Source organism: Spinacia oleracea, chromosome 2 (assembly GCF_020520425.1).
Source record: "Spinacia oleracea cultivar Varoflay chromosome 2, BTI_SOV_V1, whole genome shotgun sequence".
Taxonomy (NCBI): Eukaryota; Viridiplantae; Streptophyta; class Magnoliopsida; order Caryophyllales; family Amaranthaceae; genus Spinacia; species Spinacia oleracea.
The window spans coordinates 10,252,822-10,270,497 of NC_079488.1; the positions used below are offsets into that span (position 1 = coordinate 10,252,822).

The window sequence follows — 17,676 nt, forward strand, 5'->3', positions numbered from 1 at the left end:
CTGAAGAAAGTCCACACCGACAAGAATGATGCAGATATGTTGACAAAGGTGGTTCCCGGAAGCAAGGTTGAGTTTTGTAGTAAGCTTGCCGGGATGAGGTTCAAGTGATCAAGTAGTGATCGTGTCTTCCCCGTGATGGGCTGGAGGGGGAGATTGTTGTGGGTACAACCCACTTGTTGCACAAGTAAGTCATTTATCTTGTGTTTGTGAGCCCAAGATGATTGGTTATGCTTTTAGTCCACTTGGGGCTAAATGGGTTGGCTTATCTTAGAAGTCTTAAGTGTTTTTGATGTTGAGTTATGAACTAAGAGGAAGTTAGGTCAGCTGTGAGAAAAATCAGAAAACACACACAAAAGGAGAGGAGAGAAATGTAGGGGAATACAGTTAAATACATATTAACATGTGCAGAACAATCCTTAAAGCCAGGAAATATGTATAAAGCACAGATTAAGCAAACTTACATTAGAAGCGTGTTTTCCCTAGTTTATCGATCCACAAACACGAACAAAGAACTCCAAGTGCCGTTCCTCTATTTGGTTCACCGACACGTTCAGATCCGTCTTGAGATTCGTAGCTTAGACTATGCTCAAGAGTGTTTAGCTTTTTGGGAAGAACAATATGAACGAAGGAAAAACTAAACTTACGTAATTTTGAATTAGGTTAGGGTTGGAAAAATATAAGTGTGTGTTGTGTGTTGTAACCCTTAGGTTATGATGTGACCGACCAAGGCACAAGGCCTCAATCGGCCACAACACACACGCATACCGAAGCCCACAGCGCACGCGGGCATCGCAGCCGTGGGCCGTGGGCCTCGCTGCTTTGCTCGCTGCATTGCGGCACTCCGCGCGCGCACACGGTCGACCTTGCGGGCTGGCTGCTTATTGTACGCGAGCTGCTGGCTCGTTGGGCCTTGTGCGCATGCGCGCTTGGCTCGATGGGCCGACAGCTTCGTTGCGGCTCGTATTCGCGACCAACGCCTTACGGATATTATTTATCGTATCGTACTTGACGAATCACCGTCGTACTATACGATTATTCGTTTCGCCTAGCTTACGAATATTCGCGATACGATATACGATTCCGATCCAACGTCATATTGTATATTATGTTTTTCCGAACTAATTCCCGAAAAGCTATTAAATGAATTTCCGGTTCATTTAATCCGGTGATTAGTTACATGTCATTGGTGTGACCTTATAGGTTCAGTCAAGAGTAAGTTGTGAGCCTAATATAGGTTAGAACTCACTGATCGGAAGCATTGCTCCAGCTAGCTGTTCCGATCACTTGATCTCACTGAATTAATTGTTCGTAATTAATCTGAACCTTGGTATTAGACTAATGCACCTTGGGTGAAGGACACATTTCCTTCAAGAAAGAGAGAAGTGGTGTTTGTAGCTTTCAGGGATGTCATCAGAAAACTGTCGTTTTCCGGAGTTTCAACGGTCGGATCTTGCTGGTTTTGGTCAGCTTGTTTAGCATACATAGAGCCTCATTGGGAATGGTTGGATCGTTGTTTTGAGCTCTGATTTTTCCGTGGTACCTGTTGGACAAAACCTGTGTTATGCATGGATGTGTTGGTGGGTTGTGAACCTTTGTATGACTGATTTGGGTTCTTTTCCCCTCAATTTTATCATAATAAGAGAAGGTGAAAAGGGTGTACTCCTCACAAGTCCCGTGGTTTTACTCTTCACATCGAAGGGGTTTTCCACGTATAATTCGCGTGTGTTGATTATTTTTGTTCTTCCGCATTAGATTATTTTTTGCTGTTCATTATTGGTTGATTGTTGGGTTGTTTCTTTGGTGGATTATTTGTGGTATATTAGTTTTGTATTGTTTGGTTTATTGTATTGGAGGTGATCATTGTGGGTAGTTGATATACTACAAGGGTCCTATCAGAAACAACCCGTATAAGCATGGAAGCCTAAGCATCTTGTTGTACTCTTTCTCAAATGTAATATCATACTGGACAACCGCAGAAGGAACTACAATGGTGCTGAAAGTAATCATAATATAATGTCTCGCTATACCAGCTTTGTTCATAAAATATTACCACAACAAACTTTATTCCGTTCCTTTGCTTTCAAAGTCTATGACTATAACTCCATTTTCTAACAAAAAATTCCAACCATTGACAACTCCTAGAAACTTGAACTATTACTGCATATATACATCACGAACCACACCAGACCTATCTCAAATGTTAAACTGATAAATTATCATGCGCCTTTTATAGCTAAAGCTAAAGTAGGATTAGTCGGATAACGCCCTCCTTATAGAATTGGAGCTAGTAGCCTTCAACGAACCTCTCACTGAAACAAAAGGTGCCTCCCTCATTCCCATACTCAACAACCTCCTCCATTGATAGTGCATCTATTCCCCTCGGAGAAGCATAATTAGAGCCATCACCAGAATCTGAATTCAATCGGCTAATCGTACACCCGAAGGCGCATTTTCACAAACACTTAGTGTTCATTCTCCACCGAACAAAGTCCCTGCACCGCCCTTCTCCCCAAATGGCTCAATATCAAACTGAGCATCAAACATGATATCATTAACAGTAAGACTAGAATTATGATTTAATTTTGAAATATGCAGTAGAATTTCTGTTGTTGTGCTTCTGTGCTTGTATGACTTCAAAAACCAGTTAAGTACCCATAAAACCACCGGAAAACACTAACAAAGAACGCCACAATAGCAAATCCCAAAAGAATATGAGTAAGATCAAAATTACGAGTAATATATGTATTGAAGGGTTCGTCAGTAAACAATCTGGATCACCAATTTTGCAATTTCTTGTGAAATTTCTCCTTTTTTATCGAAGAGATAGAGAAAGGCCGACGAATAGAATGTTGAGGAGCTTCATGGCGGCGAGGGCGGAGATACATCACAATTGAGAAGGGGATCTTTTGAGAGTTTGGAAGAACCGTCGCCGAAAATGGAGGAAATGAATCGGAGAGTTGACCGGGACGGTGCAACCGAGAAAGTCGAACACTGGGCCTAGGTTGGCGACAGTAGCTAGGGCGAAGGTGGTGACAAAGGTGAGGAGTAGTGTTGGTTCAGTGTGGAGGGTTGAGTGGGAGGAGAGAGAAAGTTTGTAGATGAATGAAGATTTAAGTGAAAAACCACACATAAGGGTAAGAACGTAAACTACTGCTAACGGAGGATTAACGGACGTTAAGTCCAAGTGCATTTGGTGAAGAGTATGGGAAAATAGGGGTATATTTTGTGATTTGAAACACGCGGGTGTATTTGGTGCATTTCGTTAAACCTCGAAGGACATTTCATGAAAAAACCGTTTAATCAAATTATACAAAGGTTTAAATAACATTACGTCGATATTATTTATTTTAAGAAAGAAGTGCATAAGAAGTATCATAAATTATACGGCCTTATTGCCATACATTTTGACAAATTTTATAAGTAAATGGTAATGCACATTAAATTTTACATGGTTTTTTTTTTTTTGTTGTTGTTGAAAGATTTTTACATGGTGAAAGAGTAAAAACGCAATTTTAAGATCACCGTGAAATAAATATTTTTTTCCATATTCGTATAACATCATGCACAATTCAACGAATAATTTTTTTTCCCTAGTAAAATCGGTGTTGTTTGAAGACAAAATAAATGTAACCCCTAATTAAAATTTTCTGGTTCCGTCACTGCTTATTAGGTCAAGTTTTCTAAAATAATTAGAAATGTCAACTGTTATATTATGATTTTAATTATAAATATGATCAGTGAAAATGTGAAATATATTTTATTCAAATTCATGGAGATTTACGCAATCTAGCCTATTCCAAAGCTCTTATTAGAAATGTTCAAAACTTCAATCCAAAGATGTGCATTTCCCACCTTATACTGTTTATCTTGTTTGCGGTATTCGAGATCGGTGGTTTGAGCCGTAGATGAGGGGACCTAGAGAGTCTAGCAACTACTCATGCTCAACATGGCATACAATTTTGGAATTGTTAAATAAAGTTGTGGCCTTCCCATATAATACAACTTGTCAAATTAATATCTTTAACTTCAACTTAGATTTTGTTATGAACTTTTAGTTTACTGATTAAAATCCAACCCACATAGAACAAACTACATGAATTTTCCATCTTACCTTTTCGAGATGTATGGCTATTACACAGATAAACCTTATCCCCCGTTACCCGCAATACAGCCTACTTGGCATACCACATTACCTGTGAACGTCTAATGCTGCATAATAATGTGTTAGTCACATTCACATACAGAGAAGAGGAAAACTTTATTGATCTTGAGTAATGCAAATTACATAATATTACTAGGTTATAGCTTAAAGAGTTTATACTATCACTACAAGAAATTGTACCATTAACTACGGCAAATCCCGTCGCTAAAAGCCAATAATCGTTGATTAATGACGGGATCTCCTGTCGTGAACCCGTCATAAAAGGGGGTCGTCGTTAATGGAAAATCCCATCGTTAACCCGTCGTAAAAGACATTTGCGACGGTTGTTCCCGTCTTTGTTTGGTTGTTAGCCCCGTCGAACCCGTCGTAATTAGGTTGTCATTAAGTATACAAATTCTTGTAGTGTATACTCTCTAGACAGATGCGGAAAATAGGCCCAAAACAGATAACCATAGTCCAGAATAACAGATACCCGTGCAACCGTACTTAGGCGTTACAGTAAGGGGAGTTGATCGATTCAATGCATATTCTAACAACATTTTGTTCGTTTTATGCTTATGTTACCGTCTAGTACTCCCTAGCCACACCGGATTAACTTGTGCTCGGTCCGAAAATTAGTGGGTTTTGGGCTGGAGTTTTAGCCCGTTTTCCGAGCCCGGTCCGACCAGATTTTTTTTACGAGTTTAAACATAAAACTTATAAATTTGGCATGGCCCGAAAAGTCAATTATTTTTGTCCTAAATAGCGGGTTTTGGGTTCACAAAATTGGCCCAAAACTTGGCTCGGCTTGATACAACAGACTGATTTAGGACGTGGGCCAACCCGACCCCGACCCGACCTGCCTTTTGACCAGGTATATCCCTAGCGTTTTTTGGTAATCATTAGCGCCATTTTTTTTTTGGTTCTACTATGAGGAGTTCCCACGCACCGCCTTCGGCGAGTGGACTAATCTCCCGCGGGAGTTTGCATGGGTTCCTCGATGGGCAGCATCCCTTCCAGTTGAGATTTTTTCCATTCCCAAGGCTCGAACCCGAGACCTTGGTTAAGGAGCAAGAGACCCTTAACCATTCATGCCAACCTCAATCATTAGCGCCATTGTACTAATATGTAGTTAATCACTCAATTAAATGTTGTGTAGCATGTTTAATTTGGTGATTAAAGAAGCGAAGGAACCTTTTTATTTATTTTTGGACTTATTTATGTAGGAAACCAACAGAATATCCTTTAATTCATAAGGCAAAGATGGGCAGCAAAATCCCATAAAATAGGTAATTCATAAGATCCACATATTCTTCTGTGGGTTGGGGTTTTGGAATTTTAGGAAGACTGGCAGAGTCTATTCCTTAGTTGTCAAAAATGGCATTTTCTGTTTCCCTACCTTACCATGTGATTATTTTGGACCACTTTATTAATACCAAACAAGTACTTATTTTCTTAAGTTAAACATTTGCTAATATTGTGTTTAGTTTTTTTTTTTTGAAGTAATATTGTGTTTAGTAGTTCTTCGAAATTATGTATACATATGCTGATATGGTTTCGAACCTTAGCTCAACCATCCGCTATAATCATACATTTTCAGAGATAATGTATGGGGAAGCGAAAAGCGAGAAGCGTTATAGTACTCCCTTTGTCCGTGTGACAGAGTAATTTGAACGAACTATTAACGTGACAACGTACTAACGTAGACGGAGGGAGTAGGGTAGTATGTACGGTTGCATACAAATCGAGTCGAGATTTAGTCGGCTTGAGCTGAACTTGATAAGGATTGTTAGTTTCGAGCTAACTCGAGCTTGAACGATCGATTTTTGAAAAAATCTTGTTCGGGCTTGGCTCTTTAAGAATTTGGTTTGTTCGAGCTTTGTTAACGAACAAGCTTGCCTTTAATTCGTGCTTGAGCTTGAACGGGCTTAAACCAAGCTTGATATAATAACGAGCCCTAAATTACCTTTAAAACCAAACATTTATTTACATCCATTTAATTTTATTAAGTTTTTTTAAAAATATATCTAGAATAAAAATGTTATAAAATATAATAAAAAAAATTATTGCCAAATTTTCATACGTACCTAAAATTTTGATTTCACTTAAAAAATACAGAAAAAAAAACTAAAATAGTGATAAAAACTCCCCGGATATATTTTTTTAGAAATTGAACGAGTTAATCATATTTGTACGTAATCACGCTTTCAAAAGAATTTAATGGGATGTTCACGAATATTAACGAGTCGAACATGATCGTTGTTCGATTTTGACTCGTTTGAACTTAAATTTATTGTTCAAACTTGTTTATTAACTTATCAACCGAATTCTGGCCAAGCTTGTTCACGAGTATTTTTCGAACATATCGACTCATTTGCACCCTCTATGTAACAATCTCGAAGCATGGTTGTATTTGTTCAGTTGACTTTCTCCTCACCATTTGAATTAAGCTAGCTAATTTGAACACACTTAGTTGCTGGTCGAGTATGCAAACTGAACAGACGCAAATTACGGCGAAACATGTAATTAATCACCATCATTTTCCTGATTAAGATAGATGAACTAGTCATATAATAGCCTCAAACATCAATCGATTCGACAACCTGTATATTATCGACATTGCTGAAATTTAATTACTGATAAACGACTGCAGTAATGATAATACTCATAAAAACATTATTGTAGCTACTACAAATCAGAAGAAAAAGTTGTCGCTTGTTGTTACTCGAAGGATGTGATGGGGTCAAGAAATCACATGCGCCCCGGATGAGAGGTCAGGACGTCACGTAATTTGTCCACACTAAGCCTGGTTATTGGACGGGTCGAGTTAGGGTTAGTGCGGGTTAAACAGGCCGGCTAATGAAAAGGGTCATTTTTATTTAGTGAATGACGGGTGGGTCAAAGTAGGTTACAGGCTGATAGTGAACGGGCCTGATAGTTCAGTAGGAACACTTGACAAGAGGGGGGGTGAATTGTTTCTTGGGAACTTGGGTAAGTTTTTGCGGAATTTAAACAATAAAGAGACTGAGAACAATGAGCGAAGAAAGATATGAAACTGAGGAACCTTCTTGATCCTAATCAAGAAGAACCTCACAACTCTTTTGTATTAATGCAATAACTCTATTACAAATACACTCTTTAACTCGAGTTCCTCCCGAACACGAGTTCCCCACAGCAATCCCCGTCGATTACTGTGCTCCTCTTTCTCACGCTGACTTAACTCTAAGTCGCTCTTTTTCTCTTTGACTTAATTCTAAGTCTCTCTTTTTCTCTTTGACTTAACTCTAAGTCACTCAAGGATCACTCAACCCTTAAACCCAAAATACAATTTGATAGATAAACTCTAGTACATAATAAATCTTATAGCAATAAGTAACTCAAGGAACACCCTATTTTGTAAACTGATTATTTTAAAACGTTTAAGCTCTTTAAAATTTATTTTGCAGAGATCAGTTGTGTTTTGAAAAGCAAAAACTCTTTTCCTTTTATAGAGGAGTTTTACCTAAGGTTGGATACCCATGTTCCCCTCAACTACCCACTAACTGTTACTGCTCAGTAACATGGGCATAGTTGGAGAGAAACAAGGGAGACCAAATCAAAACACTACTTGCACGTTTAAACAGAAGTACGTGGGAGAGTTTTAAGGATCACGGAAAATATTTTTCTTGAGAAACAAGGAGAATGAAAACAGAATCCTATGTTTATATTTATTAATTAAATTCATTTATTTATTAACAAAGATTTTCTAATTTAAAACTGTTTTATATTTCAATTTAAACGTACCAAAATACTTATGTTCCTTTCGTTCTAAATTACGTATAAACATTATTAAATACTTACATAAATCCTAAACATAATCTCATATGTTATAGTCTTCATGTTGCACCTTTAGGAAGCTTCACTCGAAGTCTTCACAGTTTGTTCCTTCTCTGGAGCATCGAGGATCCACATAATATATGAGGATCTCGCCTTAGGAACTCGCCTAAGGATCTCGCCTTGTACACTTGCTAGATGACTAATTCTTCAACATAGTGTCTGACATGGATCAAATACTTGCATATATTCCACTTTACTTAGTTTATCCAACTCAGGATCTCCTTAACTTAGCATTATCCCTCTAAGGATCTCGTAACCTATTTTGCAACATAACTTAACCAATAGTCAGGAGTTTGCTTTGTCATCATCAAAACATTAGGGTCAACAGGGTCAATCAACGAGAAAGGAAAAAAGTAGACCGAGCAACTTGAGCCCGACTCATTTACCCGACCCAACCCGAAAATTAGCGACTTCGTTTAGAATTTCTAGGCCAAGTTTCCTGGCCCGATTTTCCAATATTTTTGACGGGTTTTGGGCAACGTAAAACTACACTTTTAGTTATAAATTTTATATGCCCCAAAAATTGCCCGAAACAGCGGGTTTGGTAAACAAATCGACTCGAAGCTTGACCCGACCCTACTCGACATAATGGGCTTATTGTTAGCTCCCCCCCCCCCCCCCCTCTTTTGATCAGGTGTTAAAAAAAAAGATCATATGCGAAAACAATTTCCATATAATGTTTTATATATATCATAACTATTTTAGTTTTCAAAATTATTGTGTTATAAGTTTGGCCATAGATTTACCCCATCAAATAAGAGCCATGACCAATCAAAATTAACCTTATTAACTTAACCAAAACCTTATATCCATTACCCATTAAATTACCCTGGCTAATAACCAGGTCTAATTCACACCAAGCTAGCTATAGAGAGCCAAACATGTGTACCGATTCGATAAAGGCCCAACCTTGCAAGTTGGTTTGGTCACACAAATTGACCCAAACTTGGCCTGATCTCGCCCAACTCGATATAATAGACTTATTTTTAGCTCCCGACCCGCCCCGCATTTTTATCAGGTTAAAAAAAAAAATATATATAACCATATGCAAATACTAGTGAATACTCCATATATTTTATATCATAATTATTTTAGTTTTAAAAAATATTGTGTTATAATTTTAGTCCTATACCCTGTCCGATAAGCGCTTTGCCCAATAAAAACCTTATTAACTTTATCAAAACTCTATATCTATTGTCCATTAAATTATCTTGTCTAATAAACAGGTGCGTCCACACCAAGCTAGCTAAAGAGCCAAACATGTGAACCGATTCGATACTGGCCCAACCTTGCAAGTTGGTTGATAAACAACCATGCTACATCATGTAACTTCTATCTATATAAACACGTCAAAAACATCATAAAAGATTGCCAATTCGAACCAAGGAAATCAAAACACATTACTCACTTTCAAAAATGTATCTTCCTTTCTTCTTCGTTCTCACCCTCTTGGTATCCCTCCACTCAGCCACCGCCGGAGACTACTGCGTCGCCGACTTGAAACAACCCGAAGGCCCATCAGGCTACTCATGCAAGACCCCTGCTAAGGTCACCGTCGACGACTTCGTCTTCCACGGTCTCGCCACCGTCGGAAACACCTCAAACATAATCAAAGCCGCCGTCACCCCCGCTTTCTCCGCTCAATTTCCCGGTGTTAACGGCCTTGGACTCTCCATCGCCCGTCTCGACATCGCTGCTGGTGGTGTTATCCCAATGCACACCCACCCTGGTGGTTCTGAAGTCCTCGTCGTCATCCAAGGCTGTATTAAAGCTGGGTTTATCGATTCAGCTAATGATGTTTATGTCAAAACACTTAACCGTGGTGATGTGATGGTTTTCCCACAGGGTTTGCTTCATTTCCAGATTAATGCTGGGAAATATCCTGCTATTGCTTTTGTTAGTTTCAGTAGTCCGAGTCCTGGACTTCAGATTACTGATTTTGCTTTCTTTGCGAATGGGCTTCCTACTGAGCTTGTTACAGGGACGACTTTTATTCCAGGAGATGTGGTGAAAAAGCTTAAGGCTGTTCTTGGTGGGAAAAACTAATTAATTAATGCATGGCTTAATTAATTAAATAATTAGTATGCCTTTGTTCGTTGAAATTTGAGTTCTGTTTTCAGAAATTGTATCTGTTTAATTAGTTCAATTTTTGTTTGGGTGTATTAATGTAATTGTATTTCCTTTATGTGGTCAATCTCATTCTTTTGCCATTGGCACATTATTGTTGTTATTTTTCTTAATATAGGTTCGATTAGAGATGGCAAGTGGGTCGGATCTTATTTAGCCCACCCTGGCACAACCCAGAGGGTTAGACTCACTTATGACACAACCCGCTTAACCTGATTTTTTTTTTTGTTTTTGTTACGTGGGTCGGATTTTTCCAACACAACCCATTTTGACTCATTTTATCGGACCCGAACAATTCACCATAGCAAACCCGACCCACCCAACCCTAGCCTACTAACCAATAACCACAACATACCCGATCCACCATTCCAATTTAAACTATTTTATATGTTTAAAATACTAATGAATTTTAATTTCATTTTTTAAATAAATATTACTACATTTATATAAAATCAATGTAACTTATTTCATATACAATTTGTAAATTTTTAACGCTAAGTAAACATCTTAACCCACCTGATCCACATCGGCTCTTAAATATTATAATTAGTAAGCTCAACTCATGTTCGTTGAAATTTGTTTTGTTTTTGATTTATTCTAGCAATTGAACAAAAGTCCCCTAACGAAATTGTATCTGATAGTTCAGTTTTTGTTGGGTGTATTTATGTAATTGCATTGCTAGCTAGTTCTTTGTATTTCCTCCGTGAATTTGTTGCCAATCTCATTGTTGTCAATGTCATTCTTTTGCCATTATTATTGTTGTTTTTCTACTATAGGCTCAATGGAAGAACTAAATGTTCACACCATAATTCTATCACACTGCTGTCAAAAAATAAATAAATTCTATCACACTAATTCATACTTATTCCGTTTAAAAAAAAAAAAATTTGCAACACTTTCACTTTTGATATTCAATCACAGGTCACGGGTATCAATGTATCACCCGATCAGCCCAAATTTTTGATATTCCAACCAGAAAGCTTAAAGGTACTTGTGTAAGTGTCAGCCTCGGTCTTGATATTTTATGGGCTATAGGCGGAAAAAAGGCCCCTTGTTCAAAATTGTAATTTATTTTCCAACAAAAATCAACAAGAAAGCTTAAGGGTACTTCTGTAATTAAGTATCAGCTTCGGTCTTGAATTTTTATGGGCCATAGACAAAACAAAAAGAAAAAGACCCCTTAATCAAAATTGAAATTTATTTTCCAACAAAAATATACTACGCAGTAACTAACTAGTAAGTAGTATGTTTGAATTACATTAATAAACAAAAGCAAGTTGACGTGCAATATGCTGAATTCAAACCTATGACCATCGCGAAGTATGACTCTATCTTTGTAACGATAACCACTAAGCAAGTTAAGGAATTTGTTCCCCTTTTGCTCCTGGGTCATAGGCGGTCGCACTCGTCATCTATGTCTAGGGCCGGGCATGGTAAATATAGATGTGTACTAATATATTCGAACACATATACAGCTTATAAGGCACTCTTAAAGGGAAATTTGCCACACTGTGTACTGGTGTGGCCTAGATAGAGGGGTGCCACAATTTGGTACCCCGTGTTAGTTAAAAACACAAGTTATAATAAAATCAATTACCTCACGTAAAACTGAAAAAAATCACAATACTAAAAGGATAAATTAACTTTTATCTCCTAAAAAATACCAAATTATTCTTTTACCACCTACTCCCTCCGTTTCAAAACGTTTGTTACGTATTCCTTTAATAGTGTTTCAAAATGTTTGTTACATGAAGAATCTTTCTATTTATAAACTTGGTATTATTATTATTTTTTGAGCCAACTTTTATTTCTAATTGGTCTAACTTGTCAACTCAATAAATTTCATTCACAATTTCCGAGTAAAACAACACTATATTCTAAGAGAGTAATAAATGTTAGAATTTGGAAAGATGAAATCAGATTTATGATGGAATCTAGAACATTTAAAATTAAAAAAAAAAGAATCTTAAATATAAGTTAATAAACGTGCCAAAATCCAAACGTAACAAACATCTTGAAATGGAGGGAGTAGTATAATACTCCCTCTGTTTCAAAATGTTTGTTACGTATTCCTTTAATAGTGTTTTAAAATGTTTGTTACATAAAGAATCTTTCTATTTATAAACTTGTTACTATTATTATTTTTTGAGCCAACTTTTATTTCTAATTGTTCCAACTTTTCAACTCAATAAATCTCATGAAACCAAAAGTCACATTATGACAAGTTAGAAATCTGTGTGATTTTTAATTATTGGTTCATTTTGATAATAAAACAATCTTATTGGTTGTTTAAATGATTAGTGGATTGAGGTATATTTTTTTTAATAAAAGATGAAAGCAGATTTGCACTATATATATTCAAAAAGAGTAATAAATGTCAGAATTTAGAAAGATGGAATCAGATTTATGATGGAATTTAGAACATTTAAAATTAAAAAAAAGAATCATAATTATACGTTAATAAACGTGCCAAAATCCAAACGTAACAAACATTTTTGAAACGGAGAAAGTAGTAATTTTAAAATTTGATTTTATCACCTAACAATAAAATAAGAAATAGATTTTACCATCTTTTAACGCAAAATTTGACGGAATTGTTTGTGGTGCAGCTATAATGATCGATTTAGGATTTGCTTGTAAATTTCCACGACTTCATTCATACAACACAAAGCTCGGAGTGAGAATAAGTATAAAGGAAAGGATGAAGATTGATTTTTGTGTGTGAATTGATATTAAAGGAAGTGAATTGAAGTTAAAATGGGAGAAATATAATGAAAAAAAGAACCTTGGAAAATTAGCAGGATAAACAAAGATTTGGGCCTTACAGTACTAATGAATTTTTGGACGGAATACGTTTTGAGGCAAAATCCATTTTTTTCAAATTATTTTTAGGTGGTAAAAGCCAATTTATCTATACTAAAGTACAAAACTAAAGTCTATACTTTGCGATATTCAAAATGAAGTACATAAATATGTATGTGAAAAGAGATGAACTATCTTTTCCCGCCGGAAGGTACCTCGTGTTAATTTGGCCTAGAGGTTAACGAGATTGACCCTTTGTGAGTAACTAGAGTTAGCATGGGTCGGGCTGGCACACGGATGCTTGACCCCGTTGTAAGCCGAAATGACAGGAGAGCCACAACTAGTGATGTCACACCCCCAACCCTTAATTAGGGTGGAGCAGATTGTCACGAATGGAATCTTGAACCAAAAACTGGCCCCCCATACAACAAGATTTTTCATCGTATTTTGACCTCACTCATGTGCACCCTAGATAACTTCCTAGGGGGTCACCCATCCTAAGGCTACTCCCAGCCAAGCACACTTAATTGTGGAGTTTCTTAGCATATGAGATCCCTAAAAGAAAGGTGCAAATATTATAAGTAGTACATTGAATCCTTTTAAAGCAAAGAAGGAGGGTTACACGTGCAATGTATGACAATCATTTTAGAAATTTGGCACGAATCTGACATGAGCACGACAAGTTCCCCCGTACGTCGAGCCACTTATTCATTCCTAACCATTTCACAAAAATAATCTTTAAATTAGTAAGGAATGGCCGCTAACAGGATATGACTCGACCTAATACGACACATGGGGTTGGACTTCCGAACTTCATTTATAGAGGCACGAGGCCTGCATGATACCACTTTTCTTTTAACTTGTTCCAAGTGCGACCTGATGTGGCAAGAGGTACATAGGCCTGACACATCGGCCTACACTGCCCAACATGTGTCCAACTTTAGAGGGAAGGATAAGGATATGATAATGATCTCACCTAAAACTATAAGTGACTATTGAAGTAAGATGATGTTCTCCATTCCATTAAGCCAAGCTTATTAGGTTCCCCTTTGAAAATTTTTAAGAAATCAATCTAAGTCATAAGTTTAGGAATTTTTAAAAGTAAAATGAATCCAAGTCATATGTTTAGAAAATTTTGAAAACTAGAAAATAATCGGAGTCGTAAGTAAAGAAAACTTTAAAACGCAGTTAAACACTTTGACTAGAAATATTGAATATAAAGTAATAACTTTTGTTTTGATTTTGGGAACACAAATTATTCTTTATACTTGTGTTCAATTTACTGATACATTTTTTTTGTAATTTACATCAGCCTATGTACGTAAGCTCAAGAATAGCAACAAACTTTAATGGTCCCTCGTACTAGACACTCTACACTCCATTTCTATATAAAGGAACTTAAATTACAACATTAAGGCACCACACTAACAAAGTAACAAGTAACATAAATACTATTAGTCCATAAACCTCCTAAAATTAGTGACCATGGGTTTTCTAATTATTTTCTCCGTCTTCTCCCTCTTTGTTTCCTTTGCATCCGCTACGAGTGTGGTTGATTTTTGTGTGGCGGACTTTAACTACCCTGTTACATCAGCAGGATATCCGTGCAGAGATCCTGCTAACCTCACGGCTGATGATTTTGTTTTCTCTGGTCTGGGTATTCCAGGTAATACCTCGACCACCTTTGGCTTTGCTATAACTTTAGCAATCGACAGGACTTTTCCTGCTTTGAACGGCTTAGGCCTTAGTATATCACGTTTGGATATTGCCGTGGGTGGAAGTGTCCCTGTTCATTCACACCGAGTGTCTGAAGTTATCTTGATGGTCGAGGGGACAATAATTGCAGGGTTTATAGGCTCAGATAACGTTGCATACTATAGAACGTTAAATAGGGGAGATATTATGATATTTCCACACACATTACTTCACTTCCAAGTTAACATTGGTAATTCTCCGGCTCTTGCGTTTGTTTCCTTAAACAGCCAATTCCCCGGCTTCCAAACCACTACCTCTTCGCTAGCGGTGAATGACTTGCCAAGCGACGTGGTACGAAGGATCACTTTGTTGGATGCTTCACAAGTTCAAAGGCTAAAGAGAACTTTTGGTGGCACCAACTAATAATATGTGGAGTATATGCTACCTAAGAAATAATTTCACAATAATTGTGTTGCGTGATTTGTATTGTGTGATTGTTGCATGTGTGTGCCGGGATACATGAAGGCACGTGAGTGCTTCTATAATAAATAACATGTACCTGATGTTCTTCATCATAATATTGTATTGTTAATTGAATAAATGTGAGTTTGTAATCTATTCGCTACGATTTACATAAATTGAGTAGGATGTTTATATTTGTATGACGTTGCTAATGAAGATGCATATTTGTTTCAAGATAAAACAAATATGGCCTGGAAAATTTCTTTATTTCCATGAAAAAATAATTTCCACAATTAAAATTTCCATGAAAAAATAATTTCAAGGTAAAATGTTATGGAAAAGTTTCTTTATTTGATTGTTCTTTTAGGGAAATGATTTTGGCACACAACTGTGAGACACAACTTTCCATCATTTTCCTTACAAGAAAGGTATTTTTTTTAAAAAGAATATAGAAGTGAAAATGAGAGATGGATAAGTGAAAATTAGTAGGTGAACCCGAGTGCACCTGCACCCTCTCACATTTTAATGCCTATTGGTGGTCTGATGAGGCCTAGAGTTGTCGTTACACTTAAGGCTCCAAGCAAGTGATAATATTTAGTTTACTTGACTCAATCATATGACACTACAACAAGTACATGTAGATAAGGGGTAAGTAAGGAGTCGAACTCTCGGGAATAAGCGTTCTCTATACTAGCAAGGCACATGGTAATCACTAGCACACTTCACTTCAAACACAATCAATGGTTGGGTTGTTTGCACGAATTATCACGAATCGCATAAACTATATTAAGGGTTAGGACTAGAGAAAGGGGATTCCAGCTAGTATATCCATGGCAAATCAGGGTCTCTCTTACTATAGTCAAGTACGAAAAATTGGCGAATTACAAGTTAGTCTAAGGAGCATTGCACACTATTAGAGCATGTACATTGGTTGGCTCTTCAAAAGAGCTCTTGGAGGACTCTCCTCTATCTCTCTACCACTATCTCTCAACAAGACACACTCAAGAATTCATTCTTAAAAACACCGAACATTGGTTGGTTCCTCTCCATTATCATTTTTACCATTTGGTGGTCCACAATTAATTGTGTTTTTAACCAAAGTTACTATCCAATTTTCAAAGTTACTCCCCACTTTTCAACAAGAATCAACTCTTGAAAGGCTCTTGGGTAAGAGCTAACTTGAAGTAGCTCTCCATGAAGAGCTACTCAAAAGCCCCTCAAGAACCACTCAAGATCCCCAATGTTGGCCAAGAGATAGTTCTTGTTAGGTTATGATTCATATGACAAAACATAAATCATGCGGAAAAACCATAAAGCCAGGAAAGCATATTATTTACACATAATCATTTAGCATAATTCAGATGCATACACTTTGTTGCGTGCCCTCCCTAGCTGCGCCCGAACCGAACAAGAACAAGTCTTTAGGAATCCAAGTGTCGTCCCTCCGTAGATAGTCCACAGCACGTCCGGATCCGCCTTAAGCTTGATCAACTAGAATCGCCCTTAAGGTACTTGGAATTTTCGGCAACTTGTAGGCAAATGTGTGACTGATATTTGCTCTCAAAATCATCTTGAATCCTTGAATACTCGATATAAATTATGAGCCCTTAACTCATATTTATAGACCATGGAATAAGTAATCGAATCCTACTAGGATACGAATTAATTAAATTAGAATCCTAGTAGAATTCTTATTTAATTAATTTATCTTTTAGGATTAGGAATTTAATCATTAAACAAATCCTATACTTTTTAGGTTTCGTATGTGAACACAAACACTACACGAGCATGACCCGCAAGCGTGCAGGCCATGCCCGCGCACAGCCCACACGGCCGCTCGGCCCACGCGAGCTACAAGCCCACGCGAGCTGCAGCCCACTACGTGCGCTGCCACGGCCTGCTGTGCCTAGCCTTGTGCTGGGCCTGGGGTGGCTTTGGATGTTCGTGTGGCGCGTATGGCTTGCTGGGCGATGGCCCGGCTTCGTGCTGGGCCTTCGTCTGGCAGGCCTCGTCCGATGCTAATTCGTACGATACGCTTCCGATTAAATTCCCGATTCCGGAATTTATTTCCGATACGAACAATATTTATTATCTTCGATTCCGGAAATAAATTTCTATTTCGAACAAATATTTAATATTTCCGTTTCCGGAATTATTTTCCGATTCCGATAATATTTCCGATTCTGACAATATTTCCGTTTCCGGCAATATTTCCGATTCCGGCAATATTTCCATTTCCGATAATATTTTCCGATACGTACCATGTTTCCGTTTTCGGCAACATTTACGACGTGGATAATATTTATATTTCCGATACGATCCATATTTCCGTTTCCGGCAATATCATCGTTTCCGGAGTATTCATTTCTTGCCTGTGACGATCTCAGCTCCCACTGAAACCAAGATCCGTCGATTCCGAATATCCATAGATGGAGTATTTAATGCCATTAAATAATTGATCAGTTTACGTACTATTTGTGTGACCCTACGGGTTCAGTCAAGAGTAAGTTGTGGATTAATATAATTAATTCCACTTGAACTGAAGCGGCCTCTAGTCAGGCATTCAGCTCACT

The 17,676-nt window shown here is 37.4% G+C and overlaps 2 protein-coding genes across 2 annotated transcripts; both read left to right on the forward strand.

The window, feature by feature from the left end:
- Window positions 1-9,368: 9,368 nt before the first annotated feature.
- LOC110777410 (auxin-binding protein ABP19a) lies at window positions 9,369-10,235 on the forward strand. The gene has a single exon (XM_021982013.2). It carries the CDS (start codon window positions 9,434-9,436, stop codon window positions 10,061-10,063), a length of 630 nt encoding a protein of 209 aa, XP_021837705.1. The 5' UTR covers window positions 9,369-9,433; the 3' UTR covers window positions 10,064-10,235.
- Window positions 10,236-14,367: 4,132 nt separating this feature from the next.
- LOC110777411 (auxin-binding protein ABP19a-like) lies at window positions 14,368-15,255 on the forward strand. The gene has a single exon (XM_021982014.2). It carries the CDS (start codon window positions 14,432-14,434, stop codon window positions 15,062-15,064), a length of 633 nt encoding a protein of 210 aa, XP_021837706.1. The 5' UTR covers window positions 14,368-14,431; the 3' UTR covers window positions 15,065-15,255.
- Window positions 15,256-17,676: the final 2,421 nt, after the last annotated feature.